The sequence below is a fragment of the Podarcis liolepis genome (assembly GCF_965112155.1).
Source record: "Podarcis liolepis genome assembly, chromosome: 7".
Lineage (NCBI taxonomy): Eukaryota > Metazoa > Chordata > Lepidosauria > Squamata > Lacertidae > Podarcis > Podarcis liolepis.
Genome location: NC_139561.1, coordinates 75,462,009 through 75,489,441, shown reverse-complemented (window position 1 = coordinate 75,489,441; position 27,433 = coordinate 75,462,009). Strand labels below are relative to the sequence as shown.

Here is a 27,433-nt window from a genome sequence, read left to right as displayed (position 1 = left end):
AAGGGTCAGCCCCATGCCTTGTGGAGCTCATGGCAGTGGTGCCTAGTCAGAATGAGCTTGCATCCTACATGCACTCACCAAATTAAACTTATTTTCTTCAAAACATATTCAAAATAAAACTGGAGGGAAGTGGCTCTCACCCATCATTACTTCTAGCCTTCAAGAACCAAGAGGGGAGAGGCTTAATTGGTAGAGCATTAAAACCTTTAATCTTGGGGTTGTGGGTTCAAGCCCCATGTTGGGCAAAAGATTCCTGCATTGCAAGGGGTTAGACTAGATGTCCAACTCTACAATCCATGATTCCTCAACCCAGCGTGGAAAAGGACTTATGGAGCTTCTCTGGGCACAGTCCAGCTAGCCTCAGAGGTGCAGAAACTGCAGAGGTGCATGATACTGAGATTTCAGTTTCAGGGGCCTGGAGCCATTTCTGTCAGACTTAAATCAAATGTTGTAGTATCTGCTTGGCCCACAAAGAAAGTCTCAGTCTCTGGTCATGTCCATAGATGTAGATGGTCATAACCTGGAACAGCAAACTGCCTCCTGGGGGCCTGCTCTCCCCAGTTTTTCACTCTCTCTATAGAACACCTTGCGGATCACTGAAGGCAAGGCACAGACTCTCTCTACCCGGGTCAGGAAGCCCCAGCATGAACGTTGCACTGCAGAGGAAGAAAAGTAGAAGATGACTGGATCCAAGCTGGCATTGAAGGTGCTGAGGAGCAAGGCCTCATCCCTCCACGGTGGATCTTCCCATTGGATGAAGCCCACCACGTGGGAGATGTTGTAAGGTGAGAAGCAGACGATGAAGACGGCTAACGTGGCCGACACCAGCCCCACGGCTCGCTGCTTTTTGCTCCTGCGGATGTGTGGCGAGGAGATCACGATCCTCATGAAGCCGAAGTAGCAGAAGCAAGTGAGCAAGGACGGGACCAGGAAAAGGACGATGCCAAGCTCCAGGCGGACGGGGAGCAGGATGGCGAGCTGGACATCTGTGAAGTTCTTATAGCAGTTCTTATGGGAGCCGTTGTCTGGCTCTGTGTTGTTGTATGGCGGAAGCTCGGTGATGTACACAATGCTGCAATGGGCAAAGGAGCAGGCCCAGAGGCCTAGGCTGGCCACAGCCGCGTAGGCCGAATGGCGCCTCAGCTTGTAGTGGATGGGGTAGGCCACGCCCAGGTAGCGCTCCACGCTCACTGCCGTGAGGAAGAGAGTGCTGGAGTAGATGGTGCTGAAGTAGAAGAGGCCGCTGAGGGGACATAGGGGAGCAGGGAGAGGCCACTGCCCGGCAACTGCCTCTGCCACCTTGAAGGGCAGGAAAGCCAGGAAGCAGAGGTCAGAAACAGTGAGGTTGAGGAGAAGGACACAGTTGGGTGTGGCCTTGGTCTTCAGCTTCTTGATGAGGGCATACAGGGCCAGAAGGTTGGTGGGAAAGCCCGTCAGGATGGTGAGCAGGTAGATGGAGAGGTAAACACCAGAAGGCATGCCAGATGCTTTTTCACCTGTGTGGGGAGATAAGGTGTGTGAGAGAAGCCGTTTGTGAGGAGGAGGAAAGAGGAGGGGAAATAAATCTGATGCCGAGCGGTTGCCCTCAGACATTTCCTTTTTAAAAATGTTGTGGAAGTTCACCAGCATTTTAGTGCAAATTCCTAATATGCACATATATAGATAACTATGGCACATTTTTGCAAAGCAGCTGTCCTTTCCATAATGGGTTTTGGTCTGCTGTTTTCACTAATGGGTGCATTGTTATGCACACCTCACCTGAGTATATGCAGTGCTATTTTTCTAGAAAAAGAGGTGCCAGAACTCATCGTGAACACCTCCCTCAGTCTCTTAGAATGACAATGGCGCCCACCTGAGAGGTGCCGGAACTGAGTTCCGGTGTGTGCCGGCTTTATACATATGAGTTGGGTAAAGAACAGCATCTCAAAATACAGAGATTGGCAAATTTCAAAGGATGCTGTGTTTGCTCAGGTATTATTTCAGAAAGTGCAAATTATGTAGGTTTGCCTTTAAATGAGAACTGGATTTATTCTCACTCACTCACTCACTCACTCACTCTCACTCTCTCTCTCACACACACACACTGAGAGGTTGTGGATAAGACCTGTGATGTATCTGAAGGTTGCTGAGACAAGATGGCAACCAGAGCATCTGCTTCTCTGTTTGCTTTGCAAACCATTTTCAATCCACCCTCTGAATTTACCCCCCGCAGCGGTCCTGTGTAGGGCAGACAAGATGTAATCCAGCCAGGGACTGGAAGTCAGCCAAGAATAGGTGAAGAAAGTTTATTTATTTCTTATTTGCTTTGCAATACATGTGAGCCAGGGAGAAATTGAGAGGGCAGCCAATCAAACCCAGCATTTATTTGTCAGCCTTGGTAGGTCTGGAGCCAATCTTTCTGTGCCAGCCTGTTCCAATCTCTGCCAGACTGACTGCTCTGGTTCAGGAGTTTTCTGCTGTGAATATTTGGGAAATAACACATGCCTGGTTTATTCTCTGTCTTTAAGGACCCCATCTGCACCATTCATTTAAAGCTGTATCATACCACTTTAAACAGACATAGCTTCCCTCAAAGGGTGCTGAGAGCTGTAGGAGACCCCTATTCCTATCAGAGGACTACAGTTCTCAGAGTTCATTTTTTACATTACTCTGGGAATTGTCACTCTCTGAGGGCAATAGGGGTGTGCAGACAACACTTAGCATCCTTAATCCACTACGGTTCCCAGGATTTTGACTGTTTAAATTGGTATCATTGTGCCTGTGGTGCTGAGTGCCTGCCATCAGCTTCTGTTTGTGGCCCACCCCTGTTTGAACAGGGATAGCATACCTTCTGTTGTCTGTGCTCTGGTAACCTAAAGGTTAGATTGCTGCAATGTGTGGGGCTGTCCTGAAGATGGTTTGGAAACTTCAGCTGGTGCAGAATTTGGCGGCTCGATCGCTCACCAGGGTAAGATGGTTTGAGCATATTACACTGATCCTGGCCTGACTGTATTGGCTGCCAATTAGTTTCCGGGTCCAATTCAAAATGCTGGTTTTGACCTATAAAGCCTTAAATGGCTCAGAACCAAAATCCCTCAAGGACCGCCTCTCTGCATATGAAGCAACTCAGATCCTGCAATCATCCTCTGAGGCCTTTCATTGTGAGCCTCCTTGTGAGGTCTGGGGGTGGCAGCACAATAACAGGCCTTTTCTGCACTGGCTCCCTGCATGTGGAATGCGCTCACCAGGGAAGCACACCAGGTGCCTTCATTATGTATAGTTTAGTTGCCAGCCAAAGGCATTCCTCTTCTTCTAGACCTTTGGCTAATTAAACTGTTGAGGGTGTATTGGTTTTGTTTGTTACTGTGGTATGTATTTCTGTGTCTTTATATGGTAAAGTGCCTTGGGATCTTTGGATGAAGAGTGTTATAGAAATAAATAAATAAATAAATAAATAAATAAATAAATAAATAAAGTGCAGATGGGGCTACGCTGGTGGGATCTACACACATATTTTTTTAAAAAACATTGTGAAAAAGCCTATTAAAAACATTTTGAAAAATACATTGCATTTTGCATAGCTCACTTTCGCCATCTAGTGTCACACTTGTATATTGCACTTCACAACACATTTAAAATGTTTTATTTGCAACTGCATAGCTTACTCCACTCTTGTTGTTCCTAATGGCTGCAAACTGCTTTGAGGTTTGTTTGTTTTTTTAACAACCGATTGGCATGTAAATTCTGTGAAATAAGTAAAATAGAATGGAATGGAATGGATTAAATAAAATAAAATAAAATAATGTCTCTTTCATTCCCTGGGGCTGGTGCCTCTGCCTCCTTCTTTACATTTTTCTCCTCCCCAAGTCTGGAAGCCCAGTAGTTTAAGGGTATTAAAACTGGACTTCTTCTTCTCTGCATTGATTTTACACGCCATGGTGGCTGAAGGTTATCCAAGCAAGGTCTGAGGAAGCCTTGCTCTGAGAGGAGATGCCAGAGCATCTATAAAACTCCCAAGCTTTGCTCCTTACCATATTCATCCCTGTTTTCTCAGTTCTGCACTGGGGCCTGAACTGGCTCCTTCGAGGGATGCACACAAGGACATTCTTCATTCCTAGGGCCTCATAAAAACCAGCACCATAAAAAGCAGAAGGAGCGAGTGAAGCTCTACATTGGAAACAAGGGTGGGAAGAAACCAGCAGCGCCTCCTATTCACCAAGCAGCCGCTGTAGTGGCAGCATGGGGGGGGGGCTGCCAAGGAGAAAGCAGATCTGGCTTCCAAAGTACACGACACAGCTGTCACAACCACTGTGGCAGCAACAGGCTGCCCTTGTGGATCCTGCAGTCACCTCACCTTGCCTTGCGGATGTGCCAGCCCTGTGTGTAAGAAGGGATAGCTTCTTACAGCTTAGCATGGAGCCACAGATGCCACTTCTTCAGTGCCAGATTTACGTGTAAGCTAAACAAGCTATAGCTTTGGGCCCCACTGTCTCTTGGGGGCCCTCCAAAAATTTAATGGTGAAATAAAATTGGATGTACATTTCCAAAATATAAGATAAAAATAAAATAAAATAAAACCTACATACAGCAACATTGTTTTCTGTTGTGTAGGCTCCTACTATGTAAGTAATGGGCCCCCAATCATTTTAAGTTAGAGCTTAATAATTATTTCACTATTAATACACTTCTTCTTAATTGTATTTCACTATTAGTATACTTCTTAATTGTATTTCAGTTCAGCAATTACTTTGATAAAATACATATTTTGTGATGTGCAGATGGCTTTAGATACCTATTAGGTCCATACATTAAAGGTAAAGGTAAAGGGACCCCTGACCATTAGGTCCAGTCGTGGCCGACTCTGGGGTTGTGGCGCTCATCTCACTTTATTGGCTGAGGGAGCCAGCGTACAGCTTCCGGGTCATGTGGCCAGCATGACTAAGCCGCTTCTGATGAATCAGAGCAGCACACGGAAACGTCGTTTACCTTCCCACCGGAGTACCTATTTATCTACTTGCACTTTGACGTGCTGTCGAACTGCTAGATTGGCAGGAGCAGGGACCAAGCAACGGGATTTCACCCCGTCGCGGGGATTCAAACCACCGACCTTCTGATCGGCAAGCCCTAGGCTCTGTGGTTTAACCCACAGTGCCACCCGCGTCCCTACAGGTCGATACATTACCATATAGCATATATTCAACACAAAAAACAGCGACAATTTGTTGTTGACAAAGGACAGCTGGACATATAAAGGGCCCCATTTCCTTCAGTAGCTTAGGGCCTCATCAAACCAAAAACTGGGCCTGGTCAGCTTCCTGTGTTCCTACACAATAATTCGGGGTAAGTGTCACAGGAGAGGACGATGCATTCCTACAAATGGCTGGTAGGAATTCTTTAGCATCACACCCAATTCCCCATCTCTATTAATAGGGTGTTACTTTATTCTCTCTGTGTGTGTGTGCCAACTGCAAGAATCAGCTTGTTCCAGAGTTGGCTTTGATCTATAACAATCTCTTCCAGCCTGGCAGCATCCCCAGAAAAGGTCAACAGGCACTTTTGGTTTACAAAGCCTGCAGCCATGTGTTTGGACAGAGTGATATGGGCACTGGTCCAGTACCAGCCTGCTGGCATAAACCATCCTGGCACACTTGGCACCATGCCCTGGGCAATCATTGGCTCCCCCCCCTTCCCATCTTCTTTTTGCCCCTCCTGGCAGTCTGTGTTGGCGAAAGGTCCATTCCTAAGAAGGATCAAGGCCATGAGGTAAAGGGAAAAACAGGAGGAGTAGGAGTAATAATAACAATTTTATTATTCATACCCCACCCATCTGGGTCGGCCTCAGCCTGGCAAATATTAGTCCCCATGGACAGGGGCGCTGACTTGGGCCCCACACTGTGGGCGCCCAGTGCCCACTGTGGGTGTCATGATGGCACAGTGAGCAACCTCCAGTGCCTCGGTGATGACAACAGGATGGTGCCTGTGCTTCCGTGGAGGTGGCTGACATTGTTTTCGGAGGTGGGCATGCAGCGGTGGCAGTGGGGGGCATGTGGTGGTGGCTGCAGCATGTGGTGTGAAGGCGGCACTTGGCCGCAGGGGGCGTGCGGAGGCTGAAGTTGTCTCACGACAGGGCCAGCCCTACAGGCCAAAGATTCCAGGAAACCCACAAGTGGCACATGAGCACAGCTGCCCTTCACACCTGTTGGCTCTCTTCACCTGAGGCTCGGTGGCACAATGCCCATGTGAGCATGGGCAACACAGGGTGGAATGCAAGATCCCTACACTTTTGTTCTCACAACAACAAGCCTGTGAGGTGGGTGAGGCTGAGAGCCAGTGACTGGTCTAGAGACACACAGCAAGGTTTGTGGCTGAGCAGGAAATGTTATTGTCGCTGCTCTAAATGGGATCACCTTAATAGATGGTCCTGTTTGCGGGCAGGCTCTCAACCTGGTCCCCCCCCCCCCAGCGTGGGTGGAACTAACGCACACGTGCCGGGGTGGCACCACAATTACCCAGGGCTATTGCCCAATCATGTCAAAGGGTGATAGTGGGGGAAAGTATAAAAGCAGCAGCATGGCATGTGCCAGGCTCCTGCTTCACGTTGAGGGCCAGGTAGGAATTCTTCCCATTTGGCAATTTGGCACAGGCCACTTGGTTTTTGCCTACCTCTTAGCAATCATCACAACTTTGTAAGGTTTGGCGGTTAGGCATTGGCTTATTGTGAATGGGGGAGGGGAGGTTGGCTATCACCTGCCCCTCCAGTTTCAAGGGTATTTCGTTAAAGGAAGCCGTGGCCTGGTTCCTGTCCGAAATCCGCTTGAAGGGTGAGGGACGTGCCTGGGAACACCAGGAGAGATGCAGGCGGGTTCCCCCGAAGCAATTTCCCTTTGGGTGCTTTACCCTTACAGACTTCCTGCAAAGGGGACAGGAGTCAGATATAGTCTTGCCAATGCCTAAGCCAATACCTCTCTCATTCCTGTAATCAATAAAGTTGTGGCCAAATTTTTGCCCAAAAACCTTAAACAAAATATCCCTGTCCGTGTGAATTTATTTATCTTAATGGGGGGTCAGCTTGAGGGTCTTGCCACGCAACCCGCTTGACTCTAGAAAGGGAGATGAATTTCTCAGATTAGCATTGGGAGTTCCAGCAGCAGAAGCAGCACCTTCATTGGTCGCTTGGCAGAAGTGCTTAGTCAGTATGACTCTCTGGACAGACTGGCGAGCAGCAGATGGCCAGACTCACTGCACTGTTTGTCCCAGGCTAGGGAATGGGATCAGAACGGCAACTTTAAGACGAAAATGAGAGATAGGGGAAATATTTGGAGCTGTCTGTAAACAAGGTCAATAAACCCTTTGAGCAAGCACAAGGATGGATGGGGGTCGTTGTGATGGCAGGGGAGGACACACACACAACCATTTTCCATAACAAATGCTGGCCCCCAAACAGTGGCAGGGGGCCTGCCTGGACTCCAGAGGAAACTGTTTTCCATCTCAGAACTGCTGTTTGCTTTGGAAATGGGAGCTCTGAATCTTGCAGATTTTCGCATGGGTTATTTCTCTCTGTTCTTTCGCTAGTTTACAGAGCGGACGCTTGCGAAAGCCGCTTTGAGAGACACAAAGGAGCTGCCACTTCTACGAAAGCGACCCGTCTGAGACCCGGTGACACATGGCAGACCTCTTTATTTGCTTCTTCTAGGGGCAATGTATAGGGTAGCTCAAACAAACTTCCGACACATAGGAGTAGGCCTATCTTTTCCCTCTCACTCTCACTGTGGACAGATCCACAGGATGAATCTGTAGTTTCCTCCTCTCAGAGACGCAGTTCTCAGCACCCTTGACAAACTACATTTCCCAGGATTCTTTGGGGGGAGTTGTGTGCTTTAAATGTGTGCTGGGTGTGCTTTAAAGGCATCGTGTGTGTCAGGGGTTCAGGAGCAGAGGCAAGGGCAAGGGAGGAAACAGAGAGCGAGGGGGAGGAGGCAGAAGAAAAGATGAGTGATGACGACGACCCGAGATCTCCGAGTCTTTCCAGTGAATCAGAAGATTCACAGAAAGGAGCACCAGTGGCCAGGGCAAGGGGGGAGCCTAGGGGGACACCCCAGGAAGAAAGGGCCAGAGGGGGCTCAGAGGGGAGCAGTGGGAGATCGGGACCAGCGTCACCCACAGAGAGCAGGGGAGAGGAAGGGCGCCAGGTATCAAGCGCGGGAAGCTCACAACAGGAGGGAGGGCACGAGTCAGGAGTGGCCACACCTCCATCGGGGAGCGAAGAAACGGTCAGACGGAAAGTGGAAGGTTGGGCGCGCGCGCCAAGTTCAAATGCACAGGAAGGTGGCGCAGTAAGCAGCCCGGAAAGGGAGCCAGGTCCTAAAGCCCGGCGCAAGGAGACAGGAGGGTCCGGGGGGTCAGCGTCAGAAGAATCCCGGAAGGAAGAGACCCCGGGGGGCAGAGGGACCCAGAGAAGAACAGTCAGGCGGAAAAGGTGGAGTAAGGCTAGGGTATTAAGTTGGTGTACAGGGGGCGGAGACTCAGACGGAGCTTCGCCGGTCTAACCCTTAAGACGTAGAGTTGCGCGCAGCAGCTTGAGAATGGAAACTGTAACTCAATAAAAGACTTTTACAAGTGACCGCTGGCTAGCGTGATCCTCTGTGAGCTAGGATCTGGAAGCAGCTCTGACAGTGTGGATCTACCCTTTCTCACACTCACTCACTCACTCACTTTCTTTCCATCTCTGCAGCTGTCTCTTAATATCTGAGCATTGAGTTTTTAGATTCAGATCAGAACCACAGTGCTGGGGGTATGGTGGTTGACCTCCACCGAGGGATGAGGGAGAAATTTGATTCTGTTTGCATAAAGGGCAAATCTATGTAACTGGCATTTTCCAAGCAGCATGCAAACCAAAACACACTCTGCCTTCAAAATTCACTCCTCCGAAGTTTGCAATGTAGTTCCTGAGCCAAGCAATGTGCATTTTATAAACACAGTTGTACATATATTCCACCATTCTGGTGAACCACATAAAAAGGGGTGCAAGGAAGCACAGGATTCCAGTTGCAAAGAATACTGGCTTGCTTTTTATGTCAGGTTTCTAATCCTTGTGGACAAAGATGTACTGAAAAGCATGTGCAAAATGCTTGCTGAAATCTTAGAAGACAGAAGGGGTGAAATCAATAAGATTTATTTTCCGTGACTGGGTTACTGTCTCTGTGCTCTACTTTGCATGACTGTGCCCTAATTTGCTCAATTAATTTCTATACCACCCTTCATTAAAAATCACAGTTCAAAGCATAAAGCAATAAAATAACAATGTTATCAGACAGTAAGGCACACGGTCAAATACAATAAAACTTCAATACAACAGCCTCTGTATAAAGCAGCAGGGAGACAAACTGTTCTGCAAACATCCTACCATATGAAATATTAATACAAAATGGTTCTGGAGATATCAGGAGGTTCCCCACCCAAGCCCAAGTGAACAGGGGAGTGAATTCCTTGTGATGACAAGCTTGAGAGGCAGAGAGAGCCTGGGCTGTAGTCGAGAGAAAGATAGACCTATAAGAAGACACCTTGAATCCCTGTTCAGCCATAAAGCTCAAGGGCTGACCCATCCTTCCCCAACCTGGTGCCCTCCAGAGGTTGCTGAACATCCAACTCCCATCAGGCCCAGCCATCATGGCCAACGCTCATTAATGATGGAAGCTATAGTCCAAACCTTGCAGATTTCTGATTCACCATTGGCCCAATTCAGATAGACCATTGGCCCAATTCAGCAAGCTCTTCTCATGCTCTTAGGAAAGCTGTTAGAGGAGAAAGAAGTACCGTAATGTGAAAGAAAGAGGGAGGAGGAACGGAAGAACTTGGCAGCTGGGTGAGTGGGGGAGAAGTAACAATTTGAATGTGCAAGGAGAATGGGAGAAGAAATTACACGACAGGGGTAAAAATACTTTTAAGGGGAAAATGTAAAAGCAAAAAAGCCTTCTTCGCTTGGAGTCTCTGGATTTGCTTGACATGAAAAGACCAAGTCAAAATACCTCCACAGAAAAAGAGCACACTTTTCTTGAGGAAAATGGAACTCAGGATCTCCGTGCAAGGAAATCACCGCAGCAAAGAATTTAGCAATGTTTTCAAAGGTGAATCAGGCTATCAGCAGAAAAGGATGCCAAGCTCTTCCACCACCTGCCACCATTTTGTGACTGTCTCTGCCCCTGCACCACCATTTTGTGACTGGTGGGCCTTGGTAACTTTCAGCTATCTCAAGAGGACCCTGAGGATAGAAAGACTGCGAACCCCTGCCTGTTAGCCTTCTAGGCATTTAAAGACTGCTATAATGCCTTCAATGACATCATCAATGACTTTTCTTGTTTTCATTGCATTTGTTAAAAAAATTGTGTTGTTTTTCGGGCATCTGTTAATCCCGCTTTTGTGTTTTAGTTCTCTTCTTATTTAATATTGAGATTCGGCCAAAATGACACAAGCTCATTTCCTAATACTACAGTTTAGCAACTCTGTGTAAAGTTCATTCAAATAAAACCCAAGTTACAAGTTGGCACACAATTTATTGCCCATAAATTGAAACAATCCAGCTGTTGACATAAGCTATCAGACATTGTTAATGGTTGTCCTGCTAAGAGATGCACCAGCCAATGGCAATAATAAAATGCTATCGGAATAAGCTAATGAAATGCCCCCTGGAGTAGATGTTGATTGGTGGTAAGAGCTGCTGGGGTGTGTGTGTGTCTGATTCTTACGCACGCTGGACGGGGCTGTGGCATCATTGGGTGTGGAGCAAGGTTGGCACCAGGAAGGAAGGAAGGAAGGAAGAAATAATGGGGAAGCACCGAAGGGCCAAAGTGCATTGGGTGGAGATGGAGAGCCTCCCTCACACACGTTAGAAAGGAAGTGGGGGATACCCCTATATTTCACATTAAAGCTGAGCCAAAATTTCTCAGAAGACATTTCTGCCAGCAAGTTGTAGTGCAGCATACCTGCCAAGGGCTCCAGAAAAAAAGGGGGCAGAGATCACATTGAAAAAAGGCACACATTGTCATGGGACTTCCCCAGGAGCACGTCCCAGAAGACACATGTCCCAGTATTTCTGAAGAAGTTGGATGGTATGGTGCAGGGGTGGGAAACCTCCACCCCACAGGGCCATTTCCCCCAAACTACACCCATCTGTTAGCTGATGTCTCTTGTGACATCATCTGATGGGCAGGAGGGCAGGGTAAAAGTCTACCTTGGCGGCCTGTGCCTGTTCCCATGAATCAGCGATGGATAGCTCAGCTGGTAAAGCATGGGGCTCTTAATCTCAGGGTCGTGGGTTCAAGCCCCACATGGGGCAGAAAAAAGAAAAGGAAGATTCCTGTATCGCATGTGGTTGGACAAGATGATCCTTATATTCCCTTCCAACTCTACAATTCTATGAAATGTGCATGCCAAAAATATGTAGATCGGGAGGAAATCGCACTAAATTACCGATGAATTTCCATGGGGAATTTAAGGGAAACTGCAAATCTACCATATTTTTTGCTCTGTAAGACGCACCAGAGCATAAGATGCACCTAGTTTTTGGAGGAGGAAAACAAGAAAAAAAATATTCTGAATCTCAGAAGCCAGAACAGCAAGAGGGATCGCTGCGCAGCGAAAGCAGTGATCCCTCTTGCTGTTCTGGCTTCTGGGATAGCATTTGCTCCATAAGATACACACACATTTCCCCTTACTTTTTAGGAGGGGAAAAGTGAGTCGTATAGAGCAAAAAATACGGTATTTTGAGAACCAAATTTAAGGTTGGGAAAAATGAGAATCTAAGAGAATCCAAAATTGGGAGATTTGTTCATCTCCAGTACTGCCACCCATTATGAGGAATTCCTTTGCCCCAAGATCTTCCCAGGGTTTGGGGAACGGCTATCACTCAGTGGCAGAGCGTCTGCTCTACATGCAGAAGATCCCAGGTTCAATTTCCAAGTCGGGTTGTCCTCTAACTGAAACCCTGGAGAGCAGCTGCCAGTCAGAGAAGATAGTACTAAGCTAGATGAGTCAGTGGTGTGACTCAGTAGAAGGCAGCCTCCTATGTTCTATGACCTATGTTCTTCAGTGCCCTGGGAGCAGCCGTGGGGGTGGCAGGGGGCAGCTGGCGCATGGCATCACTTACAGGCTATGTTTCCCAGCCTAATTGCCACTTTCCTGGATACATCACCAAACCACCCTGTGCAAAAGGTCGTGAACAGCCAGGCCTGTTCCTTGAAATGATCCATCTGAGACAGCAAAGCTGTTGATGGAAGGAGATGAGCTCAAGAGGTGACGGAGATGAGATTATGCCAGATCAGACGGCAAATGGTTGCTGGTTGCGGGCGGTTGTTCTGTGTTCTCATATCACTGGGGAGGAAGTGGCTGCAGATCTAACTCTATTGCTCCTGTTATGGTGAATAATAATAATAATAAGACCTTTCCGGACACTCAGTTGCATGGTTGAGTTGAATCACTTCTACGACATATGCTGGCTTTGATGAAGGAACTGCAGAACTGCAGGAAAAGTTGGAAATTCACTTCCAAGCCTAAGGACCTCACTCTGTCTACTGGATCCCAGGGAGGACACAACATCAACTCGCTAAGGTCAATACCTAGAAGAGAAACTTGCTTGGGAAGACCACTCTACACTGTCTTGAATAGAAGGAGGGATTTGCTAAATGTGCAGCTCACCGGGAATTCATCCTGGAATTCGATCTCACAGTCAGGGCTGGTTTTAATTATAAAAAGCAGGAATTGTGCAACAGAGGAGGGGGAACTTTTTCTGCCAGAGGGCCGCATTGCATTCTGGGCGGCCTTGCAGGGGCCACATGCTGATGGTGGGCAGGAACAAGCGCAAAGGTGGGTGGAGCAAGGAGTGTGAATTGTAGCTTTGTGCAGTAGGCTCACTCTGTATGCACACCAACTCCTCCCTATCCTCCATTGAGATAAGCAAGGAGTTATGTGTCCAGAGTTCAAAGACACATTATAACTAGGCAAAAGCACCCAAGACTGGAGATGGGATGTTTTCCTGGGGAGAGGGGAGTAGATTATGCAATGAGAGGGTACCCATTTGAATTCTCATTCTACTTTGCTTCCCTCCACCCCACCCCACCGCTCCTTGCTTTCAGCAAGTTTGTCATAATTGGGCTCCTTCCCGATTCCCGGAAATTAAGGCTCAACTTTGTAAGAATATGTGAGCCAGGAAGTCAGATGGCCCCGTCGCCATTAGCTGTAATGATTCTCACTGACGTCTGGGGACCAACGAAAGGCAGGCAATTAAAGGCCAATTTACTGCGGGACCTGATGGTGGCCTGACACTATTAGCGATGTCTGAATGGAAGCCAACTGGGCAGGACGCACAGGGCCGACCCAAGACATTTTGGCACCTGAGGCGAACCACAAAATGACACACTCCCAGTCAGGGAAAAGAGGGTGAGTGAAGAACAAGGGGAGAATAAATATCTCCATCAGAGACAAGCATGGAATAGATATCTACGTCTGGAAAAAGGAGCAAGAAATTGAATCAACCTTACCTGAATCAAAGTGGGAATCAAAGGCTGTTATGGGGGAGAAAGGAGCCCACGCTGAATCACAACTTGGTAGGACAGAGCCCAAGAGACCAGCCCCTGCCGTTTTCTCCCCAGGGGTGGGAGGAGATCAGCAGTTCCTCCCATTCACCAAGAGGCTGCTGTAGAGGGGGCATGGGGGCTGCTGCTGAAAGGGCAGCTGATTTGGCCTCCAAGGAGCATGCCACAGCCATTGCTGCCACCACACCACCACCAGCAGACAATGCATTCCTTGAAGGCCGGATCTGCTGCCCCTATGGATCCTGCTGGCTGAAGCGGTCTCCTCACCTTGCCTCATGGGTGGGCTGGCACCATCATTTTGACAATCGACCCTTGAAAAGCTCCCTTGAAAGGGAGGCACAGGGCTACTGATGGACAGAGCTTCATAATAAAAGTGTGGAGACCCTGTGACCCACACACACAATCCAAAAAAGTTTCATATCAAAAATGGAATGCTCAATCCCTGCCAACTACACAAGAGTAGTTGGCAATGTTTAATCCAGTTTCTGTGGGCAGTTTTGGCAAGATGCCTCCAGAGCGTCTGCTGTCTTGGGTGAGCCTACACTTTTCTGCCTCTGCCACCGCTGCCCTATCTCATTTGCCCTATCCCTCCAGAGCAAGCGAAAGTGTCTCCTCCACATTCTCATTTTGGTTGTAGCCAATGCTAGTCCTACACAGAGGAGACCCATTGAAAGTAATGAACGTGACTAACTTGGGCCTGTTCAGAAAAAAGGCTCTGTTTTTGAACAGAGAGCACATTAAAGGGGGGCGGGGAGTTCTTGCTGGTTTATAGGGCTGGGGTGCTTTGTCAATGAACGTGTGATTTGACTTTAAGCCTAGATCATATTGGCATTCGACATCTGCAATAGGTTTCCTGAGAAGTTCTCTTTTCGATTAATATCCCACCGGGGTGAGGCAACCCATGGGAAACATATGACACTCAGGATATTGGGGGCAGGGGGAGACATATTGGGGGAGCCAGTCTGATCTGTGATTTCCTGTCCCAACCAAGACCTACACAGAATCTAGGGCAGAAGAAACTTTTCAATTCCCCAGCCACTGATTGGGCCTTGATGGGGAGCCCTTTCCCCCACTAAACTTCCAGAATCCTAATCTGTATACAACAATAGTTCTTTAGCAAGATGCCTAAACTACAGAAGCCTCATATGACAGCATGCGATGCCAAGCCATTTTGTTCCACCCACCCCAGATCTTTTAACCTCCTTGCTTTTGACCTAGAAGCACTGGCTACTTTTGCTCTGAGAACATGACGAAGGCGACAGGAAGATTTGCGCTTTGTTGACAGCGCCTCTTCCAGGGTCATTCATGCCATAGAACTGGGCTGTCAAGTCAAGACTCTTGTGCCTTGTTTTTGATGATATCATAGGAAGCCCTGGCTGGCTGGCTCCACAGAGGCGAGTGTGCCTTAGAACATTATTGCCCCTCAGGGTTTGAATAGGCATTCTCTCATATCCTCCTTCACTTAAATGTGATTGGCTGAGAAGTGCCTGTGGTTGCCAGGGCATGCTTGTTGTCTTTTGAGCTTCATAAGTGGGATCTGCAGCAAAATGTTGCAGTGTACTGCTCTTTAGGGTTCCTGACAGCCATAAAAAGCTTAAATCTGGCATAAGAAGAGCCATCTGGATGAGGCCAATGGTCTATCTAGCCCAGCATCTTGTTCTTACAGTGGACAACCAGCTCACAAGCAGGACCTGAGCACAGCAGCGCTCTCCCTCCTTGCGATTCCCAGCACCTGGTATTCAGACACATGCTTTCTGTGACAGTGGAGGATCTTCATTGGTTCCCAGTACATTTCCAATCACAATTCAAAGTGTTGGTGCTGACTTTTAAAGCCCTAAACGGCCTCGGTCCTGTATACCTGAAGGAGCGTCTCCACCTCCATTGTTCTGCCCGGACACTGAGGTCCAATGCCGAGGGCCTTCTGGCAGTTCCCTCACTGCGATAAGTGAGGTCACAGGGAACCAGGCAGAGGGAATCCTCGGTAGTGGCACTTGCCCTGTGGAACGCCCTCCCACCAGATGTCAAGGCAATAAACAACTATTTTACTTTTAAAAGACAACTGAAGGCAGCCCTGTTTAGGGAAGTTTTTAATGTCTGATGCTGTATTGTTTTTAATATTCGGTTGGAAGCCGCCCAGAGTGGCTGGGGAAACCCAGCCAGATGGGCGGGGTATAAATAATATATCATCATCATCATCATGTCCATCGTGTTCAGTAGCCAGTGATAGCCTTATCCTCCATGAATTTGCCTAATCCAATTTTAAAGCCATCCAAGTTGGTGGCCATTCCATAGTTTAACCCATGTGCTGTGGGAAGGAATGTTTTCTTTTGCCTGTCCTGTCCAGCAATCAGCTTCATAGGATGCCCACCATTTCTGGTGTTAGGAGAGAGGGAGAAAAAACTTTTCTCAAGCCCCTTTCCATGCATCATTTTATACACTTGTATCACGTTGCCACTTCCTTGCCTCTTCTCTAAACTAAAACATCCTAAAGAGCTGCAACCGTTCCTCATTGGTGAGTTGCTCCACCTCCCAGCAGCCCCTTCCCCTCACCAGTCAGTTTCCTCATAGTTCTCAGCTGACGCTCAACATTCCATGGCTACGGAGCATGCTCAATCCATATTAGAGTGGGTCTTTTTTTGCAGGTAGGGGGCGTTCGCCAGGGTTTCAGACATTTGCCTTTCCCAACTCTGCATGGAGCTGGTGGGAACTGAACCTGGGACTTTGTGCCTGCAAAGTAGGCACTCTAACCACTGAAAAACAGCCTCTGTTTCACTCATGGCTGCATGAACCCAAATACCCCACATTCTAATCCAAGGCCACATTCACACAATATATTTAAATTTTAGATCATTGTGCTACAGTCATGGCTTCCCTCAAAGGATTCTGGGAGCTGAAGTTTGAGGTGGGTGCTGAGAGCTGTTGTTAGGTGAAACCCCAAGTCCGCTCCCAGAGCTACAATTCCCAGAATTTCCTGGGAAGAGCGAACTGTTGGATAAACTCTGGGAATTGTAGTTTAGGGAGGTGTACAGGCCTGCTAACATCTCTCAGCAATCTACTGCTCCCAGAATCCTTTGAGTGAAGCCATGACTGTTCAAAGTGGTATCATTGTGCTTTAAATATATTGTGTGAATGTGGCCCAACAGTCCAACAGACAGTTCCCTATCTGGGATAGCCTACCTGGGAAAACCGTTTTTAACCTGTGAAAATTCTACAGAGCACAGCAAGCATACAGCTCTGGATGGGATAAAGTTGTGGGGGGGGGGCAGATGGCAAGTTGCCCAGTTATGCTTCCTAAGGCATGATGGGATTTGAGAATTGCAGAGGCTCTTCTGTTATACGCCAGCAAAAACAATGAGCTTGTCAGCAATCTTAACAAGATGGTCTTTAACCTCTGTCACTGGGAGATGGCAGACAGCCCTCCGAGCTAGGAAGTCTATTGCACAGTGCAGTTGTTCAGCTTCAAACATTACACATCACCTTTCTCCTCTGTACTGATATGATCACACACACCTGACAGCAGGCAGCTGAGCCCTGGCAATCTGGAGATCAGGGCTTGCTGCTTAGGCTAGAGCAGGCATGGCCAAACTTGGCCCTCCAGATGTTCTGGGACTACAATTCCCATCATCCCTGACCACTGGTCCTGTTAGCTAGGGGTGATGGGAGTTGTAGTCCCAAAACATCTGGAGACCCACCACCTTGTAAGGCAACCTGCTCCACTCTCAAGCAACTCGTACCATTCAAGATCACCCCAGGAGCATGCGCAGAGTCACTTCCAAGCATCACTCACGATGCAAGAGCCTGCAGACTTAGGACAGAGGAGAACGCCTTCCAGTTCAAAGGCTATGGCTTTCCCACAAGCCTGAGTCACACCACTTCTCTTTTCAAGAAATCCAGTGCCAAATCCTTATATATAACCCCAGCTAAGATAAAAAAAGATTTAGCAGCCTGATCCTATGCACATCATGGCGTGGCATTGTGTCACTAGCTCTGACGTCTTTTGAAGGGAATTAGGCCAATGCACAGAGGATCTGTCTGTCAACCCTGATTGCCAAAGAGGTCTGCAATACTCAGTGGCAGCTGGAACAGAAGCTAGGTGCCTGGTACCACCTTAAATTGAGCTCAGGCTTGGCTTGCCCTGGATAGAAACCTGGCTCCTGTGCGCTTGCAGTGGTGAGATGACTTTGGCGTGTGACTTTTGCTGGGAAATAGACAACTGGAGTGCATTCCTGTTGATTCTGGTGGACCTCTTAGTGATGCTTCAGTACCATTATCAGCCACACTATCTTTCTGAACACGTGGCTGGGATGGAACTGCTTTGAAGCTGCTTTGGTCTCTCCTGGAGGGGTGTGTGTGTGTGTGTGTGTGTGTGTGAGAAAAATTCCCTTTCCAGAGTAAGTCAACTGGCACAGGGCAGCCATTTATTTATTATTATTTTAATGCTATTGTTATCATTGTGAGAGCTGCATTGAGCTTGACACTGTTGTTGAGAAAGCTAAGTGCACGTGTTAAACCAATCAATCAATCACTGGATATTATTATTAGTTACGTCACATTTTTTGACATGAGATCATGGCAGCAATTTTTGGCATCACAATCTTGCATGATTTTGCACCACACTCTCACTCCAAAAAGCGTGTGTTTTTTTCTCCTCCAGGGCTGTGAACTTGTATGGTGTTCCAAAACGTGTGTTTTGAGGCATCATGCTCTCATGCAAGCACACAGGCCTGAAAAAGTGCTTTTTAGGAGGCTGCAATCTCGCACAGGTTATGTGAGTCACCTGTGAGCATGGCCCAAAAGCTCAACAACTTTGTGGGGTTTCCTGGTTTTTACTTTTTGCAAATATGGCAACCCTAGGATTGAGGAATATGGCAGAGCTGGTGCAATTAGTACCAAAATCGGGCCTCCACAACCGGTGACCCACCAAGCTGAACACAGTCCACTTCTCCAATGTGTTGTGGTCTGCCTTGTACTCAGCAACCCCATCTTTCAGCTCTTCCAGGAAAACAAGCAAAACATCAATTTGAATGACTTTCTAGCAGGCTATGGTTTGCGGCTTATGAGCTGAGGCCAGCTTGGTGGTTCGTGTTGCACAGGGATAGGCAACCACCAACCATCCTTGTGGATGGCCTTCAATTTTGAGAAGAAAGGAGTCATCAGATGTCAATACCTGTCTCTAATCTTCCTTTCACAGTGTTGGGACACTCCTTAGTGGTTTGACAATTTCATCTGTTCTTACTTCATCTGTTCCAGGCATAACACTGAAAAACAGATGCCCGGGAAGAATCCTGGCATGAATTAAACCCTAGCCTTCCCTAAATCAGCTCAAGTGTATTTGGACTTCTCTGGATTATAAATGGAGACGTTAAGAGTGCCTGGAATTCAGCCACCTCTGGGGGGAATACAACCTGGTTGCCATGTAAGGGGAATGGTGGAAACTGGGATGGCACTTGCCCACAAAATGGGGAAAGAAGACAGGAAGTTCATTTGCAGCTCCCTTGGGTGGCGAGAGACAGGAACCATGTGCTCTGCAGACACCTGAGGACGGCTTCACCTGCTGCATTAAGAGCTTGAGCTCATCACATCTGATCATGGCAAAGCCATGGTTACTCATTCCTCTGAATACCATTTGCTGGGAATAAAAAGTGGGGAGAGTTGTTCTTGTTGGGAAACTGCCAGGGAGATAGTGTCCATCATGAGCCCCCAAGCTGGAGTTCTGGACGTCCATCGGCCTCCCGTACTCATGCAGATCCAACAGTTAGGGGCACAAAGCCTTTGGAAATTCCTGGCATCATTCCTAGGCTGGTGCACCCTCTTTATCAGCAGAAACGCAGCCGAAAGCTTGCATCACAGAAGAGCAGAAGAGCATAATTTACAGACTTTATTTAGCGTTTAACAGAACAAAAGAAAACACGTCCATTCTGTCAGCGTGTCTGAGCCGACTGAGAAAACGAAAGAAAAAAACAGCAAGCATAAACATCCTGTGAATAGGACATGCGCAGACTCTGTTGCTTACAAAAGCCTGCTCCCTTTTAAGGTGGAACGGAAATATCCTAACATCCTCCCCCTTTCCGTGTAACCTGTTGTACCTGTGGTTCACTCAATTGCAACCTTTGTACATAAACCTTATGTTGTTCTCTGTTAACAACCTTAGACAACAGATCAGCAGGAATTTCATTTCCTGGCATGTAGGACACCTGAATCAGTCCTTTCTGGATACACTCTCTTGCACGATGTAACTTAATCTGCAAGTACTTGGTTCTCTGCTTGCAACTCTCGGAGTTCAGCAAAGCCAAACAAGATCTATTGTCTTGATACACTTGTACAGGACATTTCACAGAAACTCTGATGTCCTTAAACAGTTGCATCAACCATTCACAATCCATGAGTGAAAATGACAGAGCATTGAGTTCTGCTTCACAGGAACTTAGGCTCACTGTTGTCTGCTTCTTGCACAACCAGTCAAACAGGCAGTGGGTGTACATGTAGCATACTCCAGAAGTGCTTGTACCATCCGTGGTGTCACTTCCAAAACTAGCATCTGCAAAGATTTCAAGACCTCCAGTCTTCTGACTGGTGAACCTCAGCCTGTAGTGCATAGTCCCTTTCAAATAGCGGGCTATGCGTTTCAGAGCTTTCCAATCCTGAACCGTAGGATTGTTGGCATGTCTGCTAAGCAGATTACAGCTTACAGCTATGTCAGGTCTTGAACATCTGGCAATGAAATTCATCTTGCCTAGAATGCATCTGTATAGCGTTGTGTCAGAAAACGCTTCAGCAGTACTGTCTACCTGGTAACCTGTCACCATCGGTGTGTCTGCTGGGTTTGCATCAACCAAATTCAACCTGGTTAATACATCAGCAATTTTCTGTGTTTGGTGTACCAGAAAATTACCTGCTTGGTCCTTCTCCACCTGCAGAGAAAGATAGTTGGATACCTCACCAAGATCCTTCATGTCAAAGTGCTCCTTCAGTTGAGCTAGGGTGCTTTGGTAAAAAGCCTGATTCTTCCAAAACATCAGAAGATCATCAACAAAACATAAACAATACAGTTTGTTTTGCCCCTCCTCCTTGACAAACACACATGGATCAGCTTTGCCCTGGTGAAAACCTAGAGAAAGCAATGTCTCAGTGAGTTTTGTGTTCCAACACCTGGCACTCTGTTTGAGACCATATAAGGATTTCCGCAGTTTACAGACCATACCCTTCTGTATCTCCATCCCATCAGGTGGAAGCATGAACAGCTGTTCATTCAAAATCCCGTACAAAAAAGCTGTATTAATGTCGTGGTGGGAAACATGCAGTTTCTCCTCCGCAGCGACCTTGAGCATCAGCCGAATGCTCTCATATTTGACTGTGGGTGAGTAGGTCTCGTGGTAATCCTGTCCTGGTACCTGTGAAAAACCTCTGGCAACCAATCTGGCTTTGTGTCTGACTACCTTGCCATTCTGGTCTGTCTTGGCCTTGAAGACCCATTTGCTGCCAACCAGTCTCATTCCTGGGACTACCGGTACCAATTCCCAAGTTTGGTTCCTGTTCAAGGAATCAACTTCAGCCTTCATGGCATTAAGCCAAGGCTCAGCATCTTTAGAGGTCAACTCCTGAACCTCTTTGAAGCTTGAAGGCTCCCATACCTTCTCTGAGCTACTAAGAACAGCAGTTGCTGTCTTAGCAAACTCATCAGCATACCTCTTTGGAGGTCTGCCCTTTGTCGCCCTTTCAGATCTGCGTACTAGACGCAAGTCTTCTGGACTCATCTCCTCTTTCTTAGGAGAAAAGTGACCAATGGTGAACAGTGGTTCTTCCAGTTCATTGTCAGACGCATCAGATGGTCTGACTGAGGCTTTTGCGCTCTGGTAGTCTGCTGTGTCATCACTTTCACTGACATCAGCAGCAGCGCCGCCCACTGAACTGGAATCCGAACTCTGATCATCCTCATCCTCATCCTCATCAGCATCATCCTCATCCTCATCAGCAGCAGCTTTCTCATCTTTAGCTGCTTGCTTGACATCACCTTCATCCTCCTCTGGGTAACTCTGGAAAATTCCCACATTTTCCCCCCACTTAGGATTGTACTCAACACTCCTTGTGAACTTAATGGATTTAGAGTCAGTCATCCATACCCTGTATGCACCTTTTTCGTACCCCATAAACAAACCATGTGCCCCACGCTTCCCAAGCTTGTTGGTTTGTTGTGTGCGTACCCACATGTCTGAACCAAAGATTCTCATGTGTTTGGTGTTGGGTTTCTTGCCAAACATCTTCTCATAGGGGGTACAACCAATGGGTGATGACAATCTGCGATTATAACTGTAAACCAGATTCCCCAAAGCTTCCCCCCAAAACTTATCAGGGAGATTGGCATCATGCAACAAGGTCTTGATTCCTTGCAGCAATGTTTGATTTGCTCTCTCCGCAAGCCCATTCATCCATGGCGATCTGGGCGTTGACATGTCATGCTGGATTCCCTTCTCAGTCAGGAAAGCTTCAAACTGCTGAGAAGTAAACTCCCCGCCCCGATCAGTAAACAAACAAGAAATACGTTTACTGTGCACATTCTCCAACCAAGCACAGAATTCCTTAAACTTCGGAAACGCTTGCGATTTCTGTTCGAGCAAATACACATGAATGTACCTGGAAAAAGAATCAATCAGAATCATGAAGTACCTTGCTCCTCCTAAAGAGGGCGCTAGTGGACCAACCAGGTCCGCATGCACTAGCTGGTAGGGTTTGGAAGCCTGCCTGCTAGACTCCTTGCCTTTTGGAGCAACCTTCACCTTGTTCTCTGCACAAGATACACATTTCATGTGAAATTTACAGGGTTTGATGTTCAAACCTTCAACCACCTCTGGCATCTTGGCCAGTGCCTTCCAAGAGAGGTGACAAAATCTTCGATGCGCATCATGAATGCAACCTGCATGAAGAACTTTGTTAGTTTGTGCAACACAACAAGAATCAGCATTAGAAACAATAGCAGTGTCATCATAAGTTATATGGAACAAACCATCCATAAACTTTGCATGCAAATAGTCCTCTTTGCCTTTACTGATGACACAGACGCTCCTCTTGAAGGAAATCTGAAAACCACGCCCAGTAAGCTGTGGGACGCTCAACAAGTTGCTCGCAGCTCCTGGAACATACAGTACACCGCTGATGGTTGTGTGCAAACTTGCAAGTCTCACAGTCCCTTCTCCAGCAATTTGCAACGTCCTTCCATCAGCCAGGTGGATCTCACCTTCCTGAGGCTTGAAGGAGATAAAGAGATGCCTGTCCTTGGAGATGTGGCGCGTGCAGCCTGAATCCACAACAAAGTCGCCTTTGGCTGTTGGAGCAGTCTTTACAGCAAGCAAACCCTTGTTTTCCAGCGGTTTGGGCTTTTGCAGCTTGCCCCCCTGCTGCTCCTGGCCAGCAGACTTGCCTTTAGCCTTTGGTGAAGCTGTGCCAGCAAGCAAAACCTTGCTTTCCACTGACGTGGGCTTTTGCAGCTCGCCCCCCTGCTTCTGGCCATCTGCAGACGTGCCTTTAGCCTTTGGTGAAGCTGTGCCAGTAAACAACGCTTTGTTTTTCCCTTGCGCGGGCTCTTCACCCTCCCTCTGCTCCTGGCCATCTGCAGGTGTCTGCCTGTGGCTCTGTTTACCTTTGCCTTTCCGGCCTCTGCAAAGGCGATGGCCTTGGTTCCCATGAGAACCAGAGCTCTCAGCTGCCGACTCCTTGGCTCCCCCTGGAGGCTGGAATGCTGCCTGGGACGACGTGACGGTCAGCTCCCCCTGCAGCTTGCAACCGGTGCCCTCAGCATCCCTGCACTCAAACGCATTCTGGGAAACAGCTAGGACCTCCGATGCAGTCAAACTCTGGGCTGGGATTTTTGCTTTGTGAGCTTTTTTTAAAGCAGACCACATTGCACGTGCAGTGGTGTTGCCAGCCAGCGTCTTAATTTCCTCAAGAGATACGGATAGGACTATTATGTCAATCGCTTTCGAATTCTGGCCTTTCCATCTCTCTGTCAGAGGAACTGGGGGGGCTTCAAAAACGACATGCCACACCCCAAACTGACGCAGTAAACTCTCACACCATTTTGCCCAGGGTTCATAATTCTGCCCATCCAACTTAAGGCACTGAGCATCTCCATCAGCTTGGAAAAATTCCATTTCAGCTTTTGGCAGTAGCCGCGAGTCTATTTTAAGTTGAAAGACTCCTTATCTTGGCAGCCCATTAATCACGAACTCTTTGGCTCGGCTCCCAGGTCAATTAAGCCTTGCCGGAGTTCAAAGGCTCTTTGCCGAGGTATAACAGAAAAAGCGTCCCTTTGCTTTCGCTTTTCCCCCCTTCATACCTCAAACGCAGTCTGTTGCAGCTTTACTCTCCTGTAGGTGCCGTGAATCTGGGCCCGAAACCTTGTTGTTGGGAAACTGCCAGGGAGATAGTGTCCATCATGAGCCCCCAAGCTGGAGTTCTGGACGTCCATCGGCCTCCCGTACTCATGCAGATCCAACAGTTAGGGGCACAAAGCCTTTGGAAATTCCTGGCATCATTCCTAGGCTGGTGCACCCTCTTTATCAGCAGAAACGCAGCCGAAAGCTTGCATCACAGAAGAGCAGAAGAGCATAATTTACAGACTTTATTTAGCGTTTAACAGAACAAAAGAAAACACGTCCATTCTGTCAGCGTGTCTGAGCCGACTGAGAAAACGAAAGAAAAAAACAGCAAGCATAAACATCCTGTGAATAGGACATGCGCAGACTCTGTTGCTTACAAAAGCCTGCTCCCTTTTAAGGTGGAACGGAAATATCCTAACAGTTCTTGCACTCAGTTCTGTCTTGCAGGCTTCCCATAGGCATCTGGTTGGTCAGTGTGAGAACAAGATGCTGGAACCGATGTAACCTTTGGCCTAAACCAGAATGGCCCTTCTTATATTCTTATGTTAACTAGTTGTCATCGCTCCTTTAAAGTTCCATAGAGGCTGAGCTCCAACAGGTGTTATCCTGGGGCAGATGCCACAGGAGTGTGCATGTATTTTAGGGGTGAGGGCGGGAGTTAAATACTGAAAGAGGAGATCAGGGTCATCTCTCCTAGCAAAAATGAGAAGATAGTTCATGTACATGTTGTCTCAGGTTCTACAAATGCTTGAACCTTACTCTCTTTTTTTAAAAAAAAAAAAGGAAGGTGGGAAATCTGGGGATAATTCACTTCCTTGCTGCCACCACGCAAGCGCCAATGCCCTAGCCCAGGGGTCAGCAAACTTTTCCAGCAGGGAGCTGGTCCACTGCCCCTCAGACCTTGGGGGGGGGGCAGACTATATTTGAGGGGGGGGGAATGAACAAATTCCTATGCCTCACAAATAACCCAGAGATGCAGTTTAAATAAAAGGACACATTCTACTCATGGAAAAACACACTGATTCCCAGACCATCCACGGGCCAGATTGAGAAGGCGATTGGGCTGGATCCGGCCCCTGGGCCTTAGTTTGCCTACCCATGCCCTAGGCCCTACGATCAGCAAGGATGCAAGCCACCAGGTCACCATTGCTGAAGGGCATTGTGGGAAATTTAAATGGCCACCTGCCGCTTGGCTCTGATGGCAGTTCTGACACTTTGCCAAGGATGCCATCAAACTTGGAGCCTCCATTGGAGGTTGAGAGTTTCAGAGGGACGTCTTCTGGAGGGGAAACCATGTTTGTGGGTTACAGGAAACAGAGTCTTACTGCATCTTAAAGGTGAACAAGTTTATTACGGCATATGTTTTTATGGGTCAGAGCATGCATAAAGCGATAACTTATAGGGTATAAATATCCTGGCTACATGCACAATAAGAAAAAATATTGCCCCCTAAACACCAGCAGTGTAAGAGTTAGATGGTTGGAGGAATGCCAAAGTACTTATTCAGAGCCTGAATGAAAACAGAATCCAGTCAAATGAATCTAAGACTTAACTGGTATAGGCACAAGTCATCTATCTGCTAGTGACTAATGGGGTGCTCAGCAGTGAAAGCAAGCATGTCCAGAAAGGGAATTGCTCTCTGTTGTGAGCTTGCGACTTACAGGAATGGTTGAGAACGAGATCCAAGGATATAAATTCCTAGATGCTGGGATTCACTTAGGCACATGGACTTGGTATGCCTCTTGGCACCAGAGGCTGAAGCCAGCCTTCTCCAAGTTCTTGGGTGTTTGCAGCACATGTCGGAAGGGGCTCTACGCATGCTCCTATGTGCTTGCAGAGAGCTTATGCACTGTGGGAACTGGAATCCCTGTTTTTGGAACTCAATTTCACAGAAGGTATGTCATCCTTGGAGATGGAACTCCAGTAGTTGCTTCCTTCCCACCCCCCACCCCCCTCCTGATATCACTTCTGGAAGTGTAGAATAGGCAACAGCTCTAGAGTTTCCAGCCAAGATCCCAAACCACCATCCAACAAATCGTGCAAACTCAACAGAGCTTTAGATGTGTGGCTTTTTGCACTGCAGGAAGCCCTGGGTTCAAATCCCCACTCAGCAGCAAAGCTTACTGCCTTGAATAAGCTTCTTCTACCTTTTTCTCCCAGGAGCTCAAGGTGGCGACATGGTTCTTCCCCCTGCCATCTGCCCTTTAATCTGCACAAACAACCCTGGGAGGTAGGTTAGGCTGAGAGGCAGTGACTGGTCCCAGGCCACCCAGCGGGCTTTGTGGCTGAGTGGGGATTTGAATCTTGATCTCCCAGGTCCTAGTCCGACGCTCTAACCACTACACCACACTGCCTCCAATAATTCTCATCTATCTGTATATGACTAAACCTCACAAGGTTGTTGTGCAGATAATCCCCACTCCCGATATGCCATCTCTGAGCTTCTTGGACTGAAAGAGACAGATACAAAAAGATAAATAAATGCCATGCGTATCTCTTGCCTTTCACAGGCATAATCAGGACCCTTTTTCTTTTGCTCTCTTCCCAGCTGGCTCTGTAGCAGATTACAAAGATTTCTCTTTTTTTGTGGGGTGTGGGGTGGGAAATGCATATGTATTTAGAGACAAGTTTTGGAGCACAAGTTTTGGAGGACCTGAATCAACAACTGGTTACTCAGTTCTTGGTTTGTTAAGAGAATGGAGAATCAGAAATGCAGGAGAATCTTAGCTATTAGAAATCAATCACTCAGCACCTCCCGAACATATATTTGACATCCACCTTAGCACTTACCTCCCTAGGTTGGGGAAACCGGACACCTGGGTCCCTTAAGGAAAGGAGGAAGGAAAACCTCTATTGCATCACCACCGCCCAGTCTTGTCCTAGGGATTTCTTTTGCAAGATTCTTTGCTCTGTAAATTTGGAGGTAGCAGATCCCTTGCTGGCTTCTCTTCGCTCGAGTCCTGGATCTCGCTCGCTGCTCCACCTGGACCCTTTGCATCCAACCGAAAAGTGTCCTAGCGGACCGCTTGGAAGACGTCTGACTCACGAAGAGCCAGGGGGCGGGGCTGCCAAGTGGGTGGGCGGGACTTCGAGGAGAGCCGTGGCGCGGGAGATGCTGAATGGGGCTTGCCAGGAGAGCGCCCGTGAGTGAGCGCGCCTCCCGATCCTCTTCGTGCTTACTCGGAAGTAACTCCCGGCACGTTCAGCGTGCGAGGCCATCTTCCCAGGTAAGCAGATCCTGGAACCTTCCCGAGCCATGTCTGGAAAATGGGGCTGGGGAGGCAATCCTACCCGCGCACATCCTTGCTGCGAGTAAGCCTGCTGGGACTCAGCGGGAGTTACATCCGAGTAAACACGCAGAGGATCGGGCTGCAGGCCGCTGGGATGCAAACGGAAGGAGGCGGGAGAGGTCAACAGGCAATGGAAAGCAAGCGATGTTCATCTTAAAACAAAGAGGAACAAGATTAACACGATAACAACTCGCCGGCGAACTCT

General features: G+C 47.9%; 1 protein-coding gene across 1 annotated transcript; it reads right to left on the bottom strand.

Annotated features, from left to right (window-relative positions):
• Positions 1-27,020, bottom strand: LOC310712344 (free fatty acid receptor 3-like). Its single transcript, XM_083515301.1, has 2 exons — positions 26,729-27,020; positions 1-1,496 (listed from the first exon to the last, which is right to left on the bottom strand). The coding sequence occupies exon 2, from the start codon at positions 1,477-1,479 to the stop codon at positions 514-516; it is 966 nt and encodes a 321-aa protein (XP_083371427.1). The 5' UTR covers positions 1,480-1,496; positions 26,729-27,020; the 3' UTR covers positions 1-513.
• Between the last annotated feature and the right edge of the window lie 413 nt (positions 27,021-27,433).